This window comes from Telmatherina bonti, assembly GCF_933228915.1.
Source record: "Telmatherina bonti genome assembly, chromosome: 12".
Classification (NCBI taxonomy): Eukaryota; Metazoa; Chordata; class Actinopteri; order Atheriniformes; family Telmatherinidae; genus Telmatherina; species Telmatherina bonti.
Genome location: NC_136610.1, coordinates 2592327 through 2616876, shown reverse-complemented (window position 1 = coordinate 2616876; position 24550 = coordinate 2592327). Strand labels below are relative to the sequence as shown.

At 46.7% G+C, this 24550-nt stretch overlaps 1 protein-coding gene across 1 annotated transcript in view; it reads left to right on the top strand.

The window, feature by feature from the left end:
* The first annotated feature begins 8642 nt into the window (after positions 1–8642).
* Positions 8643–24550, top strand: part of trappc11 (trafficking protein particle complex subunit 11) — an 81037-nt gene continuing 65129 nt past the window's right edge. Inside the window, exons 1-7 of the mRNA XM_079250241.1 lie at positions 8643–8781; positions 17299–17524; positions 17618–17787; positions 17866–17936; positions 18053–18167; positions 18248–18347; positions 18434–18507. Of these exons, the coding sequence (XP_079106367.1) occupies positions 17318–17524; positions 17618–17787; positions 17866–17936; positions 18053–18167; positions 18248–18347; positions 18434–18507 (737 nt within the window). The 5' untranslated portion in view covers positions 8643–8781; positions 17299–17317. The remainder of the gene's footprint in view (positions 8782–17298; positions 17525–17617; positions 17788–17865; positions 17937–18052; positions 18168–18247; positions 18348–18433; positions 18508–24550) is intronic.

Here is a 24550-nt window from a genome sequence, read left to right as displayed (position 1 = left end):
CAGAGGGAATAAGGGTTACAGGAACACAGAGGGAATAAGAGCTACAGGAACAGAGGGAATAAGAGTTACAGGAACACAGAGGGAATAAGAGTTACAGGAACACAGAGGGAATAAGAGTTACAGGAACACAGAGGGAATAAGAGTTACAGGAACACAGAGGGAATAAGAGTTACAGGAACACAGAGGGAATAAGAGTTACAGGAACACAGAGGGAATAAGAGTTACAGGAACACAGAGGGAATAAGGGTTACAGGAACACAGAGGGAATAAGAGCTACAGGAACAGAGGGAATAAGAGTTACAGGAACACAGAGGGAATAAGAGTTACAGGAACATAGGGCATAAGAGTTACAGGAACACAGAGGGAATAAGAGTTACAGGAACACAGAGGGAATAAGAGTTACAGGAACACAGAGGGAATAAGAGTTACAGGAACACAGAGGGAATAAGGGTTACAGGAACACAGAGGGAATAAGAGCTACAGGAACAGAGGGAATAAGAGTTACAGGAACCCAGAGGGAATAAGAGTTAAAGGAACACAGAGGGAATAAGAGTTACAGGAACACAGAGGGAATAAGAGTTACAGGAACAGAGGGAATAAGAGTTACAGGAACATAGGGCATAAGAGTTACAGGAACACAGAGGGAATAAGAGTTACAGGAACACAGAGGGAATAAGAGTTACAGGAACAGAGGGAATAAGAGTTACAGGAACACAGAGGGAATAAGGGTTACAGGAACACAGAGGGAATAAGAGTTACATGAACACAGAGGGAATAAGGGTTACAGGAACACAGAGGGAATAAGAGTTACAGGAACACAGAGGGAATAAGAGTTACAGGAACAGAGGGAATAAGAGTTACAGGAACACAGAGGGAATAAGAGTTACAGGAACACAGAGGGAATAAGAGTTACAGGAACATGGGGAATAAGAGTTACTGGAACACAGGGGGAATAAGAGTTACAGGAACAGAGGGAATATGAGTTACAGGAACACAGAGGGAATAAGAGTTACAGGAACAGAGGGAATGAGAGTTACAGGAACACAGAGGGAATAAGAGTTACAGGAACATAGGGAATAAGAGTTACAGGAACACAGAGGGAATAAGAGTTACAGGAACACAGACGGAATAAGAATTACAGGAACATAGGGGATAAGAGTTACTGGAACACAGACGGAACAAGAGTTACAGGAACACAGAGGGAATAAGAGTAAACAGAACAGAGGGACTAAGAGTTACAGGAACATAGGGAATAAGAGTTACAGGAACACAGAGGGAATAAGAGTTACAGGAACACAGAGGGAATAAGAGTTACAGGAACACAGAGGGAATAAGAGTTACAGGAACAGAGGGAATAAGAGTTACAGGAACATAGGGCATAAGAGTTACAGGAACACAGAGGGAATAAGAGTTACAGGAACACAGAGGGAATAAGAGTTACAGGAACACAGAGGGAATAAGGGTTACAGGAACACAGAGGGAATAAGAGCTACAGGAACAGAGGGAATAAGAGTTACAGGAACACAGGGAATAAGAGTGACAGGAACAGAGGGACAAAGAGTTACAGGAACAAAGGGAATAAGAGTTACAGGAACACAGAGGGAATAAAAGTTACAGGAACAGAGGGAATAAGAGTTACAGGAACAGAGTGACTAAGAGTTACAGGAACATAAGGAATAAGAGTTACAGGAACACAGGGAATAAGAGTGACAGGAACAGAGGGACTAAGAGTTACAGGAACAAAGGGAATAAGAGTTACAGGAACACAGAGGGAATAAAAGTTACAGGAACAGAGGGAATAAGAGTTAATGGAACCCAGAGGGAATAAGGGTTACAGGAACACAGAGGGAATAAGAGTTACAGGAACACAGACGGAATAACAGTTACAGGAACACAGAGGGAATAAGAGTTACAGGAACACAGAGGGAATAAGAGTTACAGGAAGACAGAGGGAATAAGAGTTACAGGAACACAGAGGGAATAAGAGTTACAGGAACATAGAGGGAATAAGAGTTACAGGAACACAGGGGGAATAAGAGTTACAGGAACAGAGGGAATAAGAGTTACAGGAACACAGAGGGAATAAGGGTTACAGGAACACAGAGGGAATAAGAGTTACATGAACACAGAGGGAATAAGGGTTACAGGAACACAGAGGGAATAAGAGTTACAGGAACACAGAGGGAATAAGAGTTACAGGAACAGAGGGAATAAGAGTTACAGGAACACAGAGGGAATAAGAGTTACAGGAACACAGAGGGAATAAAAGTTACAGGAACACAGAGGGAATAAGAGTTACAGGAACACAGAGGGAATAAGAGTTACAGGAACAGAGGGAATAAGAGTTAAAGGAACACAGAGGGAATAAGGGTTACAGGAACACAGAGGGAATAAGAGTTACAGGAACAGAGGGAATAAGAGTTACAGGAACACAGAGGGAATACGAGTTACAGGAACATGGGGAATAAGAGTTACAGGAACACAGAGGGAATAAGAGTTACAGGAACACAGAGGGAATAAGAGTTACAGGAACACAGAGGGAATAAGGGTTACAGGAACACAGAGGGAATAAGAGTTACAGGAACCCAGAGGGAATAAGAGTTACAGGAACACAGAGGGGAAAATGAGTTACAGGAACACAGAGGGAAAAAGAGTTACAGGAACACAGAGGGAATAAGAGTCACAGGAACAGAGGGAATAAGAGTTACAGGAACAGAGGGAATAAGAGTTACAGGAACATAGGGAATAAGAGTTACAGGAACAGAGGGAATAAGAGTTACAGGAACACAGAGGGAATAAGAGTTACAGGAACACAGCGGGAATAAGAGTTACAGGAACAGAGGGAATAAGAGTTACAGGAACATAGGGAATAAGAGTTACAGGAACACAGAGGGAATAAGAGTTACAGGTACACAGAGTTACAGGAACATAGGGAATAAGAGTTACAGGAACACATAGGGAATAAGATTTACAGGAACAGAGGGAATAAGAGTTACAGGAACACAGAGGGAATAAGAGTTACAGGAACACAGAGGGAATAAGAGTTACAGGAACACAGAGGGAATAAGAGTTACAGGAACACAGAGGGAATAAGGGTTACAGGAACATAGGGAATAAGAGTTACAGGAACACAGAGGGAATAAGTGTTACAGGAACATAGGGAATAAGAGTTACAGGAACACAGAGGGAATAAGAGTAACAGGAACATAGGGAATAAGAGTTACTGGAACACAGAGGGAATAAGAGTTACAGGAACATAGGGAATAAGAGTTACAGGAACACAGAGGGAATAAGAGTTACAGGAACACAGAGGGAATAAGAGTTACAGGAACACAGAGGGAATAAGAGTTACAGGAACACAGAGGGAATAAGAGTTACTGGAACAGAGGGAATACGAGTTACAGGAACACAGAGGGAATAAGAGTTACAGGAACACAGAGTGAATAAGAGTTACTGGAACACAGAGGGAATAAGAGTTACAGGAACATGGAGTTACAGGAACAGAGGGAATAAGAGTTACAGGAATACAGAGGGAATAAGAGTTACAGGAACACAGAGGGAATAAGAGTTACAGGAACATGGAGGAATCGTTGAACTCAGACTGATCTCAGGCAGTGTAGGTGGGTTAGTGCTGCAGTGAATGTCTGGGTCCAGGTTCGGGTTTGCACTGCTGCTTATCTTCACAAAGTACTACATTCACAAGTTCTAACAAAACCCTCCAGTATTTAATGCTTTAATAAGCTAAATGACTTTGTTTAAGAAATGTATTACAAGAATGTCAAACTGTCCTCAGGCACAAAGATTCAAGGAACTCATAAACATTCATTCATTCATTCATCATTCTAACAGCTTAATCCAAGTCAGGGTTGCGTGAAGCTGGAGCCTATCCCAGCAGTCTCTGGGCGAAAGGCAGGGTACACCCTGGACAGCTCGCCAGTCCATCGCAGGGACTGATAAACAAATGTGATTTATTTTAGTCCCCAGTGGACTTTATTCAATTTAAGCACTTTGCATAGTTTTGTCCTCTATGAGCTGCACTTACCGATTATTATTACTGTTTCTTTTTTACTTTTATCCTTGTTTTTTTCTGCATAATTAATTTTATTTAATGTGTTTGTTCATTTTCATTTCTTTAGTTCCTTTTTTATAAAGGAAGATATAAAAATATATATGGCAGACAGTCTACCACAATCTGTCTCCCCAGTATAACTTTGACAAACAAAGACCAAACTTCCTCATATTTACTGCAGTAACTGGACTTGATATAAGGTATTTATATATCAAAAGACATGATGTTAGGATATACCATAAGCCATTTAAGTAGCCCAAGTAACAGGAATGTTTTTCACCTTAGGTCAAAATAGTTAAATCTTTAGCAGATTAACTAAAGCATTGAAAAGCTGTAATTTGACTATCAATACTTCGACAGTGGTATTAATGTAAATTGGATTATGTAATTCTTAAAAGAGATTTTAAAAAATCCAGAAAAGACCAATGTTTAATAAGATGTATTTACCTTTACGGTACCTTAAACTTAAAAATTAACAAAAGAGAAGAAAAAGGCTTTTAATTCATTGCCAAACTTCATACAGCGTGGACATCGCCTCTTTACAGTGTTCGTATGAACGTCACATTAAGCTTACTTAAAAACATTGTTCAAAGACCACAAGAGGAACTTTTGCTTGGGAATAGTTTAGGCTGCAGTACAAAGTGAGGCTTGTCCGTTCTCTTGGATGAATAGTACCAAGCACACAAAAAAGACAACGTTTTATCAGTCTGTTTCCTGGATGTAAAAGGCTGCAGCAGAAACAGAAATACAAGCTGTGTCTATTTTCTTTCATATTTAACTGGGACATTTGCAAATAAATTCCTTTGCTCCTTAAAGTGTGCCTCTGAGACCAACAGCTCATATTGAGCAGCCTGCAGAACTGCACGTCATCACACAAGCAACAGCCGACAAACAACAATGGAGCTGTATGTTAAATGCCGCATTTGAACCAGTGTCTTGTGTGTGTACCTGTGTAGCTGTGCAGAAAATGGAGCAATTGCGCTGAGCTGAATTCTGTTTTATATATATATATATATATATATATATATATATATATATATATATATATATATATATATATATATATATATATATATTATTCAGCTTTTGGGTGAAATTTCCCAACAAGCCTAAAATGCATTCAAACCTGTACAGGTGAACTTAATGTGATCTTCTCTAAGCTTTTAAATGCACATGTCCAACTGTTAAATGTTTCAATAAATTTTGCACAAGTTGCTGTTCTCTAACAAGGAGCTTAACGGCAAAAATCACGGCAGGTGTGTGATCCTTGAATTGACCAATAAATGTCCTGGTTCAATTAGAGCTGGTGTTTAAACAGTTGTCCTCATCATGCTGTTCACATTTTGACATCATGAGACCAAGACGACACCTAACAATGGAACAACAGTCCCTTGCCATTGCCATGCTTCAAACAGGACGTTCTCAGACAGAAGTGGCCACTGAGCTTGGAGTGTCACAGAGTGTCATCAGCAGGTTGCAACAGAGATATGGAGAGACTGGAAGAGTCACAGAAAGGCCTAGAAGTGGACGTCCTTTGGCCACATCCCGTGCTGATGACCGCTACATTGTGAACACTGCCCTGAGAAACCGGATGATGAATGCCACTCAACTCCAGGCACGTTTAAGAGAGGTGAGAGGCACCCAAGTGTCACGTCAGACCATTCCAAACCGTTTCCATCAGCGTGGTCTGCGTGCTAGACGACCTGCACGGGTACCTGACCACACCGCCAGGCACAGGCATCATCGTCTTGCATGGGCCAGGGAGCATTTACGCTGGACGAGGAACCAGTGGGCCTCAGTGCTGTTCTCTGATGAAAGTCGATTCACACTGAGCAGAAATGATGGCTGGCAACGATGTTGGAGACGTCAGGGAGAGCGCTATGCATCAGCCACTGTTGTCACCAGGCCAGCTTTTGGTGGTGGCGGTGTTACAGTGTGGGCAGGGGTGTCCACTTGGTACAGAACTGCCCTACACTTTGTGAATGGTACAGTGACAAGCCCATACTACCTGAATAACATCATTAATCCAGTGATTGTGCCCCTACATGAACAGCACAGGCCTAATTTCATCTTCATGGACAACAATGCTCCTGCTCATCGAGGCCGCATCATCAGGGAACGGCTGTTGGAGACTGGTGGACCTCAAATGGAACGGCCTGCACTCTCTCCAGACCTGAATCCCATTGAAAACCTGTGGGATCAGCTGAGCCATCATGTAGAGGCTCGAGACCCTGCACCCCAGAACCTCAATGACCTGAGGGCTGCCCTTCAAGAAGAGTGGGATGCCATGCCTCAGCAGGCAATAAGTTGCCTTGTGAACAGCATGAGACATCGTTGTCAAGCTGTAATTGATGCTCAAGGGCACATGACGAGATATTGAGACGTTCAAATTCTTTGTTGTGGTGTAACTACCATTGTTGTTACCTTTTGTGTTGAATGAATTTTTTGAGATGAGGAAATCAGTAGTGCATCCTTCTACTTAAATGTCTTACTTTTATGATATTATATCACTGTAGCATGAACAAATTGCATTTTCCATAAATTTCACCTGAAAGCCAAATATACCTAACTTTTTGTGAGTAGTGTATGTATATATATATATATATATATATATATATATATATATATATATATATATATATATATATAAATGTACACACATTGTTCAAACAAATAAAGGGAACACTAAAGTAACACGTAGATCTGAATGAATGAAATATTTTTTTAAATACTTTGTTGTTTCCATAATTGAATGTATTGACAACAAAATCACACAAAAATTATCAATAAAAATAAAATGTATCAACCCATGGAGGTCTAGATTTGGAGTTCTACTCAAAACTCCACCTGCTGCTCCACCAGAGAAAATAAGATGTTGGACTTATTTTATGCAAATATGAATAATGGATACAGTTGTTCTGCCCTGCCTCCTTTAGGAAGATCTGACCATAATCTGGTTCTTCTCACCTCCACCTACAAGCCCATCGTTCAGCAGCAACCAGTCATCACAAAGACTATCAAAATCTGGTCTGCTGAAGATGCTCTTAGAGGAGGCTTTGAGGCTACAGACTGGTGTGTGCATGGTGCGCCATCAGGTGATTGAGCCTGAAAGAGTGTTGAACAGTACCGCTTCCTGCCTTTAACGGATTCCAATGAAAATATGGTGATTTTCTGAAAATGTATATTTCTTCACAATGTGAAGGAAATCGGGGAGGACGTATATAATATAAAATTAAATTTCCTTATAATTTATGCCGGATAATATATAACTGACCCTGCATTTAACATCCACTACTTGTTGACTGTGCTGTAAATCCTCCACAACTGTCAAACCAGGCCATTATCTTTAACGCCTGGCGACACCCGCTGGTCATTTTTATTACCTACTCCGAGTGTGCCTTGTCAGACTTGTGTGTGCGAGTGTGTACGTTTAATTTTCTTCCAATAAAACCATGAGATAATGTGATAACTTTCCAATATGAGCTTTTTTTAATAGATGGCTTTTACTTCTATGTAAACCCTCTGCGTGTGCACAAAATCTGCTTTCATTTAGAATCAATAATATGGTGACAGCTCTACATTTAGATAAAGGAACCTTAATCCTTGACCTTTTACACTCCCGTAGGTGCGTAAAAGATCTGCTTTAATTTAGAATACAAAAATATGACAGGCAATACGATTAAAGTTAGCTTCCCCATGTCTGCCTGAGCAGGAGCTTTATTTTGAAGGGCACTGCACCAGCGGGCTTCGTAGTCCCGCCCACAAATGAAAGAAAATATAGAATGATATTTTCATTTTCTTTTTTTCTTTTTTTATTGAAAACAAGAAAAAAAGAGTGGCTCAGTACATAACCAATTCAAAGACATTTGATACAATAAAAGACTGAGATTAATAGCCATCTAAAAAAAAGGCTTAGGTTTAAAAATAATGCATAAATTGAATCAATAAACATTATAAAGCCAAAAACCGTAGAAACAAAAAATAATATCCATAAAATGAAATGAAAAAGAGAACAACGAGGTCTAATAAAAATTCCAAGTGCATAAGCAATTATAAATGTACAAAGCATGTTTTGAATTAATGCATTTCCCAGTTTTTTTGAAGTACAATAACTCATTTCTAAATGTAACAAACAGTGGTTTCATATTTAAAAAGAGGCATTTGTCTGTAAAATGTTTAGCTAACAAAATTAAAGAATTATACAAGAGTTCAGGGTTGTTTTTTTCCTCTAATACAAGTCCAAACTTAATTGATGTAAAATTTAAAACAGGATTTTTTTAAAAAAAAAAAAAAAATTCTGAAAAGAACTCCAAAATTGCTGTTTTTTGTATTTTCATTTTCTTGGTGAAAACGAAAACACGAAAAATCAAACCGTTTCCGGTTTTTTCGTTTTTTTGCACAAAACGAAAAATTGAGCAACAGTTTGTATTTTGTTTCTGTTCCAGCCTTTTACATCCAAGAAACAGACGGATAAAACGTACCTTGGTCCTCCTTTAATGAAGAATTAAAAAAAAAAAAAAAAAAAAGCTGAAAAGGTAAACCGGAAGTGAGGTACCTGACCAGCTGGAGTTTGGTACATAGACATCATATGTCTTATGCAGTTTGTTGTTTCTTTAGCTGTTGCTGCTAAATTAGCTTTCATTTTTCGTCAGATCAAGGATATCACGTTGTTGACAACATAACTGTTCCAGAAGATCTCATTTAGATTGCAGGTAAATCAAAGTTGCAGTCATTTTTAGAAAACTTCCGACGATTTCTTCCAGCTGCCTCGTCCGTTAGCCAGTTAGCTCCGTCACTGCTAACAGTTAGCCCCGTCACTGCTCACAGTTAGCCCCGTCACTGCTCACAGTTAGCCCCGTCACTGCTCACAGTTAGCCCCGCCACTGCTCACAGTTAGCCCCGTCACTGCTCACAGTTAGCCCCGCCACTGCTCACAGTTAGCCCCGTCACTGCTCACAGTTAGCCCCGCCACTGCTCACAGTTAGCCCCGTCACTGCTCACAGTTAGCCCCGTCACTGCTCACAGTTAGCCCCGTCACTGCTCACAGTTAGCCCCGCCACTGCTCACAGTTAGCCCCGCCACTGCTCACAGTTAGCCCCGTCACTGCTCACAGTTAAGCCTGTTAATACTCCACGAGAAGCAAGAACTGAGTTCTTGTTCTCGAGGCTGCAAGAACAAGGAAAAACGTCTTGTTCGGCAGGTCCATACATACTCCACGAGATATCTGCTTTCTGTGCAATGAACCCGGTTGTTACCTCCGCCGAGGAGGTTGTTTTCACCGGCGTCTTTTTGCTCAAGATAACTTAAAAGGTTACGGACGGATTTTTATAAATATTTCAAGAGTTGTTGCAAATGTAAAAATGAAGAACTGATTAAATTCTGGTGGTGATCAGGATCACCGTTTGGATCCAGGAATGTTTTAAATGGATTCTTAAACATTGTGCTTGGTGGAGGTTTCCGCTGTCCGAGTTTCTAGTTTCATACTTAACCAGCAGCTTCGTCCGCGGCAGGGCGGATCGTGCACGCGGCTGGGTCCGAGTGTTTTATTGCCACATGTAAAAATGTTGGTACTTTCTCACCACCTTGATCAGCTGTTTTATCAAAACAATCCGTTTTGCCGGCAACAGCAAACACACGGAAGCAGCAACTCCGCTTCTCTGTGTTAACCACGCCCACCTCACATGTCCGACCAATCACACGATACTTCTCGCAGCCCCGCAAGAAAAAAAGTTCTGCCAGCCCGGTGTGTCAAGAAGTGTCCTCAAACACGTCCGCGAGAACAAAATGACGTCATTTTCTTCTCGGAGCCTCGAGAACAAGAAAAAAGTTCTCGCTTCTCGTGGAGTATGTGACAGGCTTTAGCTGTCTTAAGGACAAAGTACTGGGAATGTCAGCTGGCGGAATGTCTAAAGGACAAGGTACTGGGAACGTCAGCTGGCGGAATGTCTAAAGGACAAGGTACCGGGAACGTCAGCTGGCGGAATGTCTAAAGGACAAGGTACTGGGAACGTCAGCTGGCGGAATGTCTAAAGGACAAGGTACCGGGAACGTCAGCTGGTGGAATGTCTAAAGGACAAGGTACCGGGAACGTCAGCTGGTGGAATGTCTAAAGGATAAGGTACTGGGAACGTCAGCTGGCGGAATGTCTAAAGGACAAAGTACTGGGAACGTCAGCTGGCGGAATGTCTAAAGGACAAAGTACTGGGAATGTCAGCTGGCGGAATGTCTAAAGGACAAAGTACTGGGAATGTCAGCTGGCGGAATGTCTAAAGGACAAGGTACTGGGAATGTCAGCTGGCGGAATGTCTAAAGGACAAAGTACTGGGAACGTCAGCTGGCGGAATGTCTAAAGGACAAAGTACTGGGAACATCAGCTGGCGGAATGTCTAAAGGACAAGGTACTGGGAATGTCAGCTGGCGGAATGTCTAAAGGACAAAGTACTGGGAACGTCAGCTGGCGGAATGTCTAAAGGACAAGGTACTGGGAACGTCAGCTGGCGGAATGTCTAAAGGACAAGGTACTGGGAACGTCAGCTGGCGGAATGTCTAAAGGACAAAGTACTGGGAACGTCAGCTGGCGGAATGTCTAAAGGACAAAGTACTGGGAACGTCAGCTGGCGGAATGTCTAAAGGACAAAGTACTGGGAATGTCAGCTGGCGGAATGTCTAAAGGACAAAGTACTGGGAATGTCAGCTGGCGGAATGTCTAAAGGACAAAGTACTGGGAACGTCAGCTGGCGGAATGTCTAAAGGACAAAGTACTGGGAACGTCAGCTGGCGGAATGTCTAAAGGACAAAGTACTGGGAACGTCAGCTGGCGGAATGTCTAAAGGACAAAGTACTGGGAACGTCAGCTGGCGGAATGTCTAAAGGACAAAGTACTGGGAACGTCAGCTGGCGGAATGTCTAAAGGACAAAGTACTGGGAATGTCAGCTGGCGGAATGTCTAAAGGACAAAGTACTGGGAATGTCAGCTGGCGGAATGTCTAAAGGACAAGGTACTGGGAATGTCAGCTGGCGGAATGTCTAAAGGACAAGGTACTGGGAATGTCAGCTGGCGGAATGTCTAAAGGACAAGGTACTGGGAATGTCAGCTGGCGGAATGTCTAAAGGACAAGGTACTGGGAATGTCAGCTGGCGGAATGTCTAAAGGACAAGGTACTGGGAATGTCAGCTGGCGGAATGTCTAAAGGACAAGGTACTGGGAATGTCAGCTGGCGGAATGTCTAAAGGACAAGGTACTGGGAATGTCAGCTGGCGGAATGTCTAAAGGACAAGGTACTGGGAATGTCAGCTGGCGGAATGTCTAAAGGACAAAGTACTGGGAATGTCAGCTGGCGGAATGTCTAAAGGACAAGGTACTGGGAATGTCAGCTGGCGGAATGTCTAAAGGACAAGGTACTGGGAATGTCAGCTGGCGGAATGTCTAAAGGACAAGGTACTGGGAATGTCAGCTGGCGGAATGTCTAAAGGACAAGGTACTGGGAATGTCAGCTGGCGGAATGTCTAAAGGACAAGGTACTGGGAATGTCAGCTGGCGGAATGTCTAAAGGACAAGGTACTGGGAATGTCAGCTGGCGGAATGTCTAAAGGACAAGGTACTGGGAATGTCAGCTGGCGGAATGTCTAAAGGACAAGGTACTGGGAATGTCAGCTGGCGGAATGTCTAAAGGACAAGGTACTGGGAATGTCAGCTGGCGGAATGTCTAAAGGACAAGGTACTGGGAATGTCAGCTGGCGGAATGTCTAAAGGACAAGGTACTGGGAATGTCAGCTGGCGGAATGTCTAAAGGACAAGGTACTGGGAATGTCAGCTGGCGGAATGTCTAAAGGACAAGGTACTGGGAATGTCAGCTGGCGGAATGTCTAAAGGACAAGGTACTGGGAATGTCAGCTGGCGGAATGTCTAAAGGACAAGGTACTGGGAATGTCAGCTGGCGGAATGTCTAAAGGACAAGGTACTGGGAATGTCAGCTGGCGGAATGTCTAAAGGACAAGGTACTGGGAATGTCAGCTGGCGGAATGTCTAAAGGACAAGGTACTGGGAATGTCAGCTGGCGGAATGTCTAAAGGACAAGGTACTGGGAATGTCAGCTGGCGGAATGTCTAAAGGACAAGGTACTGGGAATGTCAGCTGGCGGAATGTCTAAAGGACAAGGTACTGGGAATGTCAGCTGGCGGAATGTCTAAAGGACAAGGTACTGGGAATGTCAGCTGGCGGAATGTCTAAAGGACAAGGTACTGGGAATGTCAGCTGGCGGAATGTCTAAAGGACAAGGTACTGGGAATGTCAGCTGGCGGAATGTCTAAAGGACAAGGTACTGGGAATGTCAGCTGGCGGAATGTCTAAAGGACAAGGTACTGGGAATGTCAGCTGGCGGAATGTCTAAAGGACAAGGTACTGGGAATGTCAGCTGGCGGAATGTCTAAAGGACAAGGTACTGGGAATGTCAGCTGGCGGAATGTCTAAAGGACAAGGTACTGGGAATGTCAGCTGGCGGAATGTCTAAAGGACAAGGTACTGGGAATGTCAGCTGGCGGAATGTCTAAAGGACAAGGTACTGGGAATGTCAGCTGGCGGAATGTCTAAAGGACAAGGTACTGGGAATGTCAGCTGGCGGAATGTCTAAAGGACAAGGTACTGGGAATGTCAGCTGGCGGAATGTCTAAAGGACAAGGTACTGGGAATGTCAGCTGGCGGAATGTCTAAAGGACAAGGTACCGGGAATGTCAGCTGGCGGAATGTCTAAAGGACAAGGTACCGGGAACGTCAGCTGGCGGAATGTCTAAAGGACAAGGTACCGGGAACGTCAGCTGGCGGAATGTCTAAAGGACAAGGTACCGGGAACGTCAGCTGGCGGAATGTCTAAAGGACAAGGTACCGGGAACGTCAGCTGGCGGAATGTCTAAAGGACAAGGTACCGGGAACGTCAGCTGGCGGAATGTCTAAAGGACAAGGTACCGGGAACGTCAGCTGGCGGAATGTCTAAAGGACAAGGTACTGGGAATGTCACTAAGCTGGGAAATGCTGTGTTGACCTTTTCATGGATGCAGACACCCACGTGTGTAGAAATATGTAGAAACTGTTAGAGTTGAAGGTTGAACTCCAGTTTTAGCATGTAAACAACTGAAGTGTCAGCATTAGCTTAGCCCTGCTAACCTTAATGTTTTGTGACCTGCACAGTGTTTAAACCAAGCGGCAACCAAGTGAATGCGGAAGTGCATAAAACTACAGTTCCACCTTCATCCACTAGGGCACAGGTGTCAAACTCCGGTCCTCAAGGGCCGGTATCCTGCAGGTTTTTGTTGTCTCCATGCTCCAACACACCTGACTGAAACTTAAAAACAGGTTGACAAGAAGCTGCTGCATGTATTTGATTTGAATCAGCTGTGTTGGTGGAGGGAAACAACAAAAACCTGCCGGATACCGGCCCTCGAGGACTGGAGTTTGACACCCCTGCGCTAGGGGCTGCAAAACAGAGCAAATCCCCATAGCTTCCCATGTTAAAAAGGCCAACTTCACAGCAGAAATAGACATGTTTACAGCCTGGTTCAAAAATCCATTTGCGGTTAATAGGTCAGGTTTACCTTCATGACAACCGTGGGGGGAGTGAATTTTTTTCTAACTTGCCCGTTTAAAAGTAATTTAATGTCGAAGTTCGGCATATTTGGGGGCGTGTCCTTTTGATTGACAGGTACCCGACTTCGCTCTTCAATTAAGAAGAACGTAAAACAACCGCGGTTTTTAGCCAGTTAACAATGTGACTTAGCATTGGCCCGTTTACCTCCGTTAGCTGGTTAGCTCCCGTTATCTCGGGGTTAGCTCAGTTAGCTCTTAGCTACAGAAAGCTCGGAGTTCACTCAATGTCAATCATCCACCATGACGCTCATGGCTGCCCTCTCAGCTCCACCTCTTTGCCCACATTTGTATTTTCCGGGCGAGACGACGTGCATGACGCTGCCAACGGTAGGAACTGTCCACCGAGCTTCAATTCAGCTCTTCAGAAACCTACGGGTGACGTCACAGAGGCTCCGTCCATCTCTTTATATACAGTCTATGGTTTAAACCTGCCTGCGTGGTGTTAAAACCTGCCTGCGTGGTGTTTAAACCTGCCTGCGCGGTGCTTGTCAACCTCCATCTCACATTCACCTGTTTCCTGCACAGCATTGCTTCCTCTCAGGGTTTTTACTGATGTAATTTCAAAAATAGACCTTTAAGATTCCAAAGGTACCAAGTTGTAGCGAGATATGAATTGAGCTCAGTCCAGCCTTATTTAAAGTGTAAAGCAGGGACTTTTGGCTTTGGAAAATGACGTAAGAACGCAATCTGACCACATCGTTTCCATGATACGGCCATGGCTTTGGAACAGGACGTAAGAACGTAACCTGACCACATCGTTTCCATGATACGGCCATAGCTTTGGAAAATGACGTAAGAACGCAACCTGACCACATCGTTTCCATGATACGGCCATAGCTTTGGAAAATGACGTAAGAACGCAACCTGACCACATCGTTTCCATGATACGGCCATAGCTTTGGAAAATGACGTAAGAACGCAACCTGACCACATTCTTGCCATGATACGGCCATGGCTTTGGAACAGGACGTAAGAACGCAACCTGACCACATTGTTTCCATGATACAGCCATAGCTTTGGAAAATGACGTAAGAACGCAACCTGACCACACTGTTTCCATGATACGGCCATGGCTTTGGAAAATGACATAAGAACGCAACCTGACCACATTGTTTCCATGATACGGCCATGGCTTTGGAAAATGACATAAGAACGCAACCTGACCACGTTGTTTCCATGATACGGCCATGGCTTTGGAACAGGACGTAAGAACGTAACCTGACCACATTCTTGCCATGATACGGCCATGGCTTTGGAACAGGACGTAAGAACGCAACCTGACCACGTTGTTTCCATGATACGGCCATAACTTTGGAAAATGACGTAAGAACGCAACCTGACCACGTTGTTTCCATGATACGGCCATAACTTTGGAAAATGACGTAAGAACGCAACCTGACCACATCGTTTCCATGATACGGCCATGGCTTTGGAAAATGACGTAAGAACGCAACCTGACCACATTGTTTCCATGATACGGCCATGGCTTTGGAAAATGACGTAAGAACGCAACCTGACCACATTGTTTCCATGATATTTCCATGGCTTTGGAAAAGGAGCGCTGCTCCGCTCTGAAGCCCAACAGAAACCCTTCCAGTTTGACCCTTTTCACTGAGACTGAGGCGTAAACGCCATGCAGCTTTAAAAACCATGGCCACGGTCGGCATCATGTCAGCGTAGCTGCTGCTAAACCAAGTCATGCACGGATCAATAATTCCCACAGAATGAGAGGTGAATGATGAGTTATCCTAACCGCTTGTTCCATTTCAGCTGAGTGGGAAGTGTCCCCGTGTCAGAGGTCTGGAAATGCAGACGGTTCAGCCAGCAAGACTTAACAGCACATATAATGTTCTTGAGATCCCTCAGTAGAAGCAGCCACCTCTGGTGGCTCTTCCAGGAAACTGTTTGCTGAGCTGTGGGAGCTCTGGGAGTTCTAGTTCTACAGCTGAGTGGGAGTTCTGGTTCTTTGCGGGAGTTCTGGTTCTACAGCTGAGTGGGAGTTCTGGTTCTTTGCGGGAGTTCTGGTTCTACAGCTGAGTGGGAGTTCTGGCGCTACAGCTGAGTGGGAGTTCTGGTTCTACAGCTGAGTGGGAGTTCTGGTTCTACAGCTGAGTGGGAGTTCTGGTTCTTTGCGGGAGTTCTGGTTCTACAGCTGAATAGGAGTTCTGGTGCTACAGTTGAGTGGGAGTTCTGGTTCTTAAAGGGGTTCTATGATGGTATTTGGAGTTTGGAGTTTCTGAGCTTTCTACAGTGTTACAGTGTTGAATGCTCATCAGACATGTGGACAGCATTGTTTTTTATCACCTAAATGCATGTTTGAGTTTGAGTTTGAGTTCCAGCACGCTCTCCATTCGGTTTCCATGGCGACGAAAAACGCGTGGTTTTAGAGAGTTTTTTCTACGTGGAAATCCTTGTGACGTCCCGGGGGATAAGGTTGGGTGATTGGTTACCTTCTACTGGTTAACAAGGGCATGTACAAATACATCAGGCGGGTGGGAAAACGTGGGATAAAGTTATTTCCAACGATGGCTGGTGAGTTTACCAAAGAGAGACATCCTGCTGCATTCGTTGCTGTTTTCCACTTCGTTTTCAGGCTCTGATTCAGGTTCCAACATGTAGGGCTGTATGCTATGTGTTGACATTGTATTTTGTTTTTTTTATTTTTTTATTCATATGAGCCTATTCCTTCTGTTTATGAGATGTTACAATGACGGTGAAAGCAGTTGCGGTGCGCGCTCCTGATGTAGCGCAGAGGCGGGGCTTAATGCGGAAGAGTCTCAATCCACTCGTTTTGCCCGCAGGCTGATCTGACAGCCTACGGAGAGGGTCGGTCTGAAGTAAATAAAATCATTTGTGACAATAACTCAATCAATCCCTGCCCTTCTGGTCTCAGAAATAAAAATAAATTAGCCTGAAATGCCTGAAATCCTGCTGATTTGTTGGAGTTCTGGTTCTACAGCTAAGTTGTTGGAGTTCTGGTTCTACAGCTGAGTTGTGGGAGTTGTGGTTCTACAGCTGAGTTGTGGGAGTTGTGGTTCTACAGCTGAGTTGTGGGAGTTGTGGTTCTACAGCTGAGTTGTGGGAGTTGTGGTTCTACAGCTGAGGTGTGGGAGTTCTGGTTCTACTGCTGAGCTGTAGGAGTTCTGGTTCTACTGCTGAGTTGTAGGAGTTTTGGTTCTACAGCGGAGCTGATTCCACCTGAAGAACTCCAACATGATTACACCAGAACTCCAACATGTCCCAGACTGGTCCCATCCCTGCCCATGTCCCAGTGGACTGGTTTTATAAATCCCAGAAGTGGACTGGTTTTATAAATCCCAGAAGTGGACTGGTTTTATAAATCCCAGAAGTGGACTGGTTTTATAAATCCCAGAAGTGGACTGGTTTTATAAATCCCAGAAGTGGACTGGTTTTATAAATCCCAGAAGTGGACTGGTTTTATAAATCCCAGAAGTGGACTGGTTTTATAAATCCCAGAAGTGGACTGGAGCAGAACTCTAAGCCTGTAGGACAGACTTCAGTCTCGTTGGGACATTTCCTCAGTAACAGGCTGCTATCCTCTGTTTCTGCTTCTTCTCTGTTCTTGTAGGTGAATCTGTTGGAGCATCATGATGGCAGGATCCCAGTGGGAACTTCCTCCAGAGCTGTGCTGCCGACCCATGGCTTTTGTCACCCTAACTGGTCTGGATGTAGTCTACAATGCTGTGCACCGGGCCATCTGGGATGCTTTCTGTGCTAACCGTCGTGCTGACAGACTCTCCATCTCTTTCAAAGTTCTTCCAGGAGACCATGAATACCCCAAGTGTCGCACAAAGGTCTGCAGACAGTCAGGAGGTCTGAGTAGCGTGTGAAGCTATGAAAGTTTCTGAATGTTTCAAGACTGAACGTGTGTTTTCCTGTCTGCCTAGCGAACATCGTACGAGTGGTACATTCCTAAAGGGATCCTGAAAACCGGTTGGATGAACAAACATCTGAACCTGGTCCCTGCTTTGGTTGTTCTCTTCTACGAGCTGGACTGGGATGACCCGCAGTGGAAGGAGAAACAGTCTGAATGTGCCACCAAGGTGGAGATTGTCAGGTATGTGCTGGCATCTTGGTTTCACCAAACATCAGACAACGCTGGTGTGCAGTCACTGAGTTGATGGTTCCTCTGCAGGACCAGTCTGCAGGGCAGGAACACCAAAGTGGCCGTGGTTTTAATCCAGAAGAAAACCCCTCTTCCACCAGGTACAAGCTGCTCTGCAAGACCTGTTCCTGACTGGGAGCAGTGGAACAAACATGCTTTCTGCTCGTCCTGACCTCCAGACCCATGTAAGTCATCTGTTGTCTTCCCGTTCCCGCAGGAGAGGACCTGGTGGCGTCAGAGCGAGCGTCGGCTCTTTGCAATGCCTGTGATCTATCTGGGAAGAGCCTGTTCGTCCTGCCGCACACCGACCACCTGGTGGGCTACATCATCAGGTAGAAAGCTGCATTGCAGCAGGGAGGGGGGCGGACTGTGGAGGACAAGCGCTGAACATCCTGTTTGTGTCATTCTGAAGGTTAGAGAACGCCTTCTACGAGCATGCTCAGACATATTACTACACTGAGATCCGTCGCGTCAAATCACACAAAGAATTTCTCAACAAGACGACACACCAGGTGCGGAGAGTAAGCGGCGCTCTGTATTCCTACCGACACGCTGCACTGCTAACCATGTTCATCTCCCTCTCTCTTCCCACGAGCAGCTACTGTTCGTCAGACACCAGTTTAAAGTCGCCTTCTTCAGTGAGCTGAAGCAGGACAACCAAAATGCACTCAAGTAAGTCTGACACTCACAGTTGATAGTCATCCACAAAGCCCCCCCCCCATCCCCAGGCTCTCTTTAATGCCCTGCAGAGACGCCATGGTCACCTTCAGTCTGCTCAGCTTTTTATTCCAGTCAGTATGGTGTCGTCGTGAGTTTAACGTGTTCCAGTGAAGCAGGGGGACGTCCATGTTTACGTAGTGTTCCATTGAAGCTGGGGGACGTCCATGTTTACGTCGTGTTCCAGTGAAGCCGCGGGACATCCGTGTTTATGTTGTGTTCCAGTGAAGCTGGGGGACGTCCATGTTTACGTCGTGTTCCAGTGGAGCCGGGGGACGTCCATGTTTACGTCGTGTTCCAGTGAAGCCGGGGGACATCCCTGTGTACGTCATGTTCCAATGGAGCCGTGGGACGTCCATGTTTACGTCGTGTTCCAGTGGAGCCGGGGGATGTTCATGTTTACGTCGTGTTCCAGTGAACCATCCATGTTTACGTCGTGTTCCAGTGAACCGTCCATGTTTACGTCGTGTTCCAGTGAACCATCCATGTTTACGTCGTGTTCCAGTGAACCGTCCATGTTTACGTCGTGTTCCAGTGAACCGTCCATGTTTACGTCGTGTTCCAGTGGAGCCGGTGGACGTCCATGTTTACGTCGTGTTCCCGTGGAGCTGGGGGACGTCCATGTTTACGTCGTGTTCCAGTGAAGCTGGGGGACGTCCATGTTTACGTCGTGTTCCAGTGAACCGTCCATGTTTACGTCGTGTTCCAGTGAAGCATCCATGTTTACGTCGTGTTCCAGTGAAGCCGGGGGATGTCCATGTTTACGTCGTGTTCCAGTGGAGTCGTGGGATGTCCATGTTTACGTCGTGTTCCAGTGAAGCCGGGGGACATCCCTGTGTATGTCATGTTCCCGTGGAGCTGGGGGACGTCCATGTTTACGTCGTGTTCCAGTGAAGCCGGAGGACGTCCATGTTTATGTCGTGTTCCAGTGGAGCCGGGGGACATCCATGTTTACGTCGTGTTACAGTGGAGCTGGGGGACGTCCATGTTTACGTCGTGTTCCAGTGAAGCTAGGGGACATCCGTGTTTACGCCCGTGTTCCAGTGGAGCCGGGGGACGTCCATGTTTACGTCGTGTTCCAGTGAACCGTCCATGTTTACGTTGTGTTCCAGTGAAGCTGGGGGACGTCCATGTTTACGTCGTGTTCCAGTGGAGCCGGGGGACGTCCATGTTTACGTCGTGTTCCAGTGAACCGTCCATGTTTACGTCGTGTTCCAGTGAAGCATCCATGTTTACGTCGTGTTCCAGTGAAGCCGGGGGATGTCCATGTTTACGTCGTGTTCCAGTGGAGTCGTGGGATGTCCATGTTTACGTCGTGTTCCAGTGAAGTTGGGGGACGTCCATGTTTACGTTGTGTTCCAGTGGAGCCGGGGGACGTCCATGTTTACGTCGTGTTCCAGTGAACCGTCCATGTTTACGTCGTGTTCCAGTGAACCGTCCATGTTTACGTCGTGTTCCAGTGAACCGTCCATGTTTACGTCGTGTTCCAGTGAAGCCGGGTGTCGTCCATGTTTGTCGTGTTGCAGTGGAGCCGGTGGACGTCCATGTTTACGTCGTGTTCCCGTGGAGCTGGGGGACGTCCATGTTTACGTCGTGTTCCAGTGAAGCGTCCATGTTTACGTCGTGTTCCAGTGAAGCCGGGGGATGTCCATGTTTATGTCGTGTTCCAGTGGAGCCGGTTGACGTCCATGTTTACGTCGTGTTCCCGTGGAGCTGGGGGACGTCCATGTTTACGTCGTGTTCCAGTGAAGTTGGGGGACATTCATGTTTACGTCGTGTTCCAGTGAAGCCGGGGGATGTCCATGTTTATGTCGTGTTCCAGTGGAGCCAGTGGACGTCCATGTTTACGTCGTGTTCCCGTGGAGCTGGGGGACGTCCATGTTTACGTCGTGTTCCAGTGAAGCCGCGGGACGTCCATGTTTACGTTGTGTTCCAGTGAAGCTGGGGAACGTCCATGTTTACGTCGTGTTCCAGTGGAGCCAGGGGACGTCCATGTTTACGTCGTGTTCCAGTGAACCGTCCATGTTTACGTCGTGTTCCAGTGAAGCATCCATGTTTACGTCGTGTTCCAGTGAAGCCGGGGGATGTCCATGTTTACGTCGTGTTCCAGTGGAGTCGTGGGATGTCCATGTTTACGTCGTGTTCCAGTGAAGCCGGGGGACATCCCTGTGTACGTCATGTTCCAGTGAAGCCGTGGGACGTCCATGTTTACGTCGTGTTCCAGTTAACCGTCCATGTTTACGTCGTGTTCCAGTGAAGCCGGGTGTCGTCCATGTTTATGTCGTGTTCCAGTGGAGCCGGTGGACGTCCATGTTTACGTCGTGTTCCAGTGAACCGTCCATGTTTACGTCGTGTTCCAGTGAACCATCCATGTTTACGTCGTGTTCCAGTGAACCGTCCATGTTTACGTCGTGTTCCAGTGAACCGTCCATGTTTACGTCGTGTTCCAGTGGAGCCGGTGGACGTCCATGTTTACGTCGTGTTCCCGTGGAGCTGGGGGACGTCCATGTTTACGTCGTGTTCCAGTGAAGCTGGGGGACGTCCATGTTTACGTCGTGTTCCAGTGAACCGTCCATGTTTACGTCGTGTTCCAGTGAAGCATCCATGTTTACGTCGTGTTCCAGTGAAGCCGGGGGATGTCCATGTTTACGTCGTGTTCCAGTGGAGTCGTGGGATGTCCATGTTTACGTCGTGTTCCAGTGAAGCCGGGGGACATCCCTGTGTATGTCATGTTCCCGTGGAGCTGGGGGACGTCCATGTTTACGTCGTGTTCCAGTGAAGCCGGAGGACGTCCATGTTTATGTCGTGTTCCAGTGGAGCCGGGGGACGTCCATGTTTACGTCGTGTTACAGTGGAGCTGGGGGACGTCCATGTTTACGTCGTGTTCCAGTGAAGCTAGGGGACATCCGTGTTTACGCCCGTGTTCCAGTGAAGCCGGGGGACGTCCATGTTTACGTCGTGTTCCATTGAAGCGTCCATGTTTACGTTGTGTTCCAGTGAAGCTGGGGGACGTCCATGTTTACGTCGTGTTCCAGTGGAGCCGGGGGACGTCCATGTTTACGTCGTGTTCCAGTGAACCGTCCATGTTTACGTCGTGTTCCAGTGAAGCATCCATGTTTACGTCGTGTTCCAGTGAAGCCGGGGGATGTCCATGTTTACGTCGTGTTCCAGTGGAGTCGTGGGATGTCCATGTTTACGTCGTGTTCCAGTGAAGTTGGGGGACGTCCATGTTTACGTTGTGTTCCAGTGGAGCCGGGGGACGTCCATGTTTACGTCGTGTTCCAGTGAACCGTCCATGTTTACGTCGTGTTCCAGTGAACCGTCCATGTTTACGTCGTGTTCCAGTGAACCGTCCATGTTTACGTCGTGTTCCAGTGAAGCCGGGTGTCGTCCATGTTTGTCGTGTTGCAGTGGAGCCGGTGGACGTCCATGTTTACGTCGTGTTCCCGTGGAGCTGGGGGACGTCCATGTTTACGTCGTGTTCCAGTGAAGCGTCCATGTTTACATCGTGTTCCAGTGAAGCCGGGGGATGTCCATGTTTATGTCGTGTTCCAGTGGAGCCGGTTGACGTCCATGTTTACGTCGTGTTCCCGTGGAGCTGGGGGACGTCCATGTTTACGTCGTGTTCCAGTGAAGTTGGGGGACATTCATGTTTACGTCGTGTTCCAGTGAAGCCGGGGGATGTCCATGTTTATGTCGTGTTCCAGTGGAGCCAGTGGACGTCCATGTTTACGTCGTGTTCCCGTGGAGCTGGGGGACGTCCATGTTTACGTCGTGTTCCAGTGAAGCCGCGGGACGTCCATGTTTACGTTGTGTTCCAGTGAAGCTGGGGAACGTCCATGTTTACGTCGTGTTCCAGTGGAGCCAGGGGACGTCCATGTTTACGTCGTGTTCCAGTGAACCGTCCATGTTTACGTCGTGTTCCAGTGAAGCATCCATGTTTACGTCGTGTTCCAGTGAAGCCGGGGGATGTCCATGTTTACGTCGTGTTCCAGTGGAGTCGTGGGATGTCCATGTTTACGTCGTGTTCCAGTGAAGCCGGGGGACATCCCTGTGTACGTCATGTTCCAGTGAAGCCGTGGGACGTCCATGTTTACGTCGTGTTCCAGTTAACCGTCCATGTTTACGTCGTGTTCCAGTGAAGCCGGGTGTCGTCCATGTTTATGTCGTGTTCCAGTGGAGCCGGTGGACGTCCATGTTTACGTCGTGTTCCAGTGAACCGTCCATGTTTACGTCGTGTTCCAGTGAACCATCCATGTTTACGTCGTGTTCCATTGAACCATCCATGTTTACGTCGTGTTCCAGTGGAGCCGGGGGATGTTCATGTTTACGTCGTGTTCCAGTGAACCATCCATGTTTACGTCGTGTTCCAGTGAACCGTCCATGTTTACGTCGTGTTCCAGTGAATCCGGGTGTCGTCCATGTTTATGTCGTTTTCCAGTGGAGCCGGTGGACGCCCATGTTTACGTCGTGTTCCCGTGGAGCTGGGGGACGTCCATGTTTACGTCGTGTTCCAGTGAAGTTGGGGGACATTCATGTTTACGTCGTGTTCCAGTGAAGCGTCCATGTTTACGTCGTGTTCCAGTGAAGCCGGGGGATGTCCATGTTTATGTCGTGTTCCAGTGGAGCCGGTGGACGTCCATGTTTACGTCGTGTTCCCGTGGAGCCGGGGGACGTCCATGTTTACGTCGTGTTCCAGTGAAGTTGGGGGACATTCATGTTTACGTCGTGTTCCAGTGGAGCCGGGGGACGTCCATGTTTACGTCGTGTTCCAGTAGAGCCGGGGGACGTCCATGTTTACGTCGTGTTCCAGTGGAGCCGGGTGTCGTCCATGTTTGTCGTGTTCCAGTGGAGCCGGTGGACGTCCATGTTTACGTCGTGTTCCCGTGGAGCTGGGGGACGTCCATGTTTACGTTGTGTTCCAGTGAAGTTGGGGGACATTCATGTTTACGTCGTGTTCCAGTGAAGCGTCCATGTTTACGTCGTGTTCCAGTGAAGCCGGGGCATGTCCATGTTTATGTCGTGTTCCAGTGGAGCCGGTGGACGTCCATGTTTACGTCGTGTTCCCGTGGAGCTGGGGGACGTCCATGTTTACGTCGTGTTCCAGTGAAGCCGGAGGACGTCCATGTTTATGTCGTGTTCCAGTGGAGCCGGGGGACGTCCATGTTTACGTCGTGTTCCCGTGGAGCTGGGGGACGTCCATGTTTACGTCGTGTTCCAGTGAAGCCGGAGGACGTCCATGTTTATGTCGTGTTCCAGTGGAGCCGGAGGACGTCCATGTTTACGTCGTGTTACGGTGGAGCTGGGGGACGTCCATGATTACGTCGTGTTCCAGTGAAGCTAGGGGACATCCGTGTTTACGTAGTGTTCCATTGAAGCTGGGGGACGTCCATGTTTACGTCGTGTTCCAGTTAAGCCGCGGGACGTCCATGTTTACGTTGTGTTCCAGTGAAGCTGGGGGACGTCCATGTTTACGTCGTGTTCCAGTGGAGCCGGGGGACGTCCATGTTTACGTCGTGTTCCAGTGAACCGTCCATGTTTACGTCGTGTTCCAGTGAAGCATCCATGTTTACGTCGTGTTCCAGTGAAGCCGGGGGATGTCCATGTTTACGTCGTGTTCCAGTGGAGTCGTGGGATGTCCATGTTTACGTCGTGTTCCAGTGAAGCCGGGGGACATCCCTGTGTACGTCATGTTCCAGTGGAGCCGTGGGACGTCCATGTTTACGTCGTGTTCCAGTGGAGCCGGGGGATGTTCATGTTTACGTCGTGTTCCAGTGAACCATCCATGTTTACGTCGTGTTCCAGTGGAGCCGGGGGATGTTCATGTTTACGTCGTGTTCCACTTGAACCATCCATGTTTACGTCGTGTTCCAGTGAACCGTCCATGTTTACGTCGTGTTCCAGTGAACCGTCCATGTTTACGTCGTGTTCCAGTGAATCCTTGTGTCGTCCATGTTTATGTCGTGTTCCAGTGGAGCCGGTGGACGTCCATGTTTAC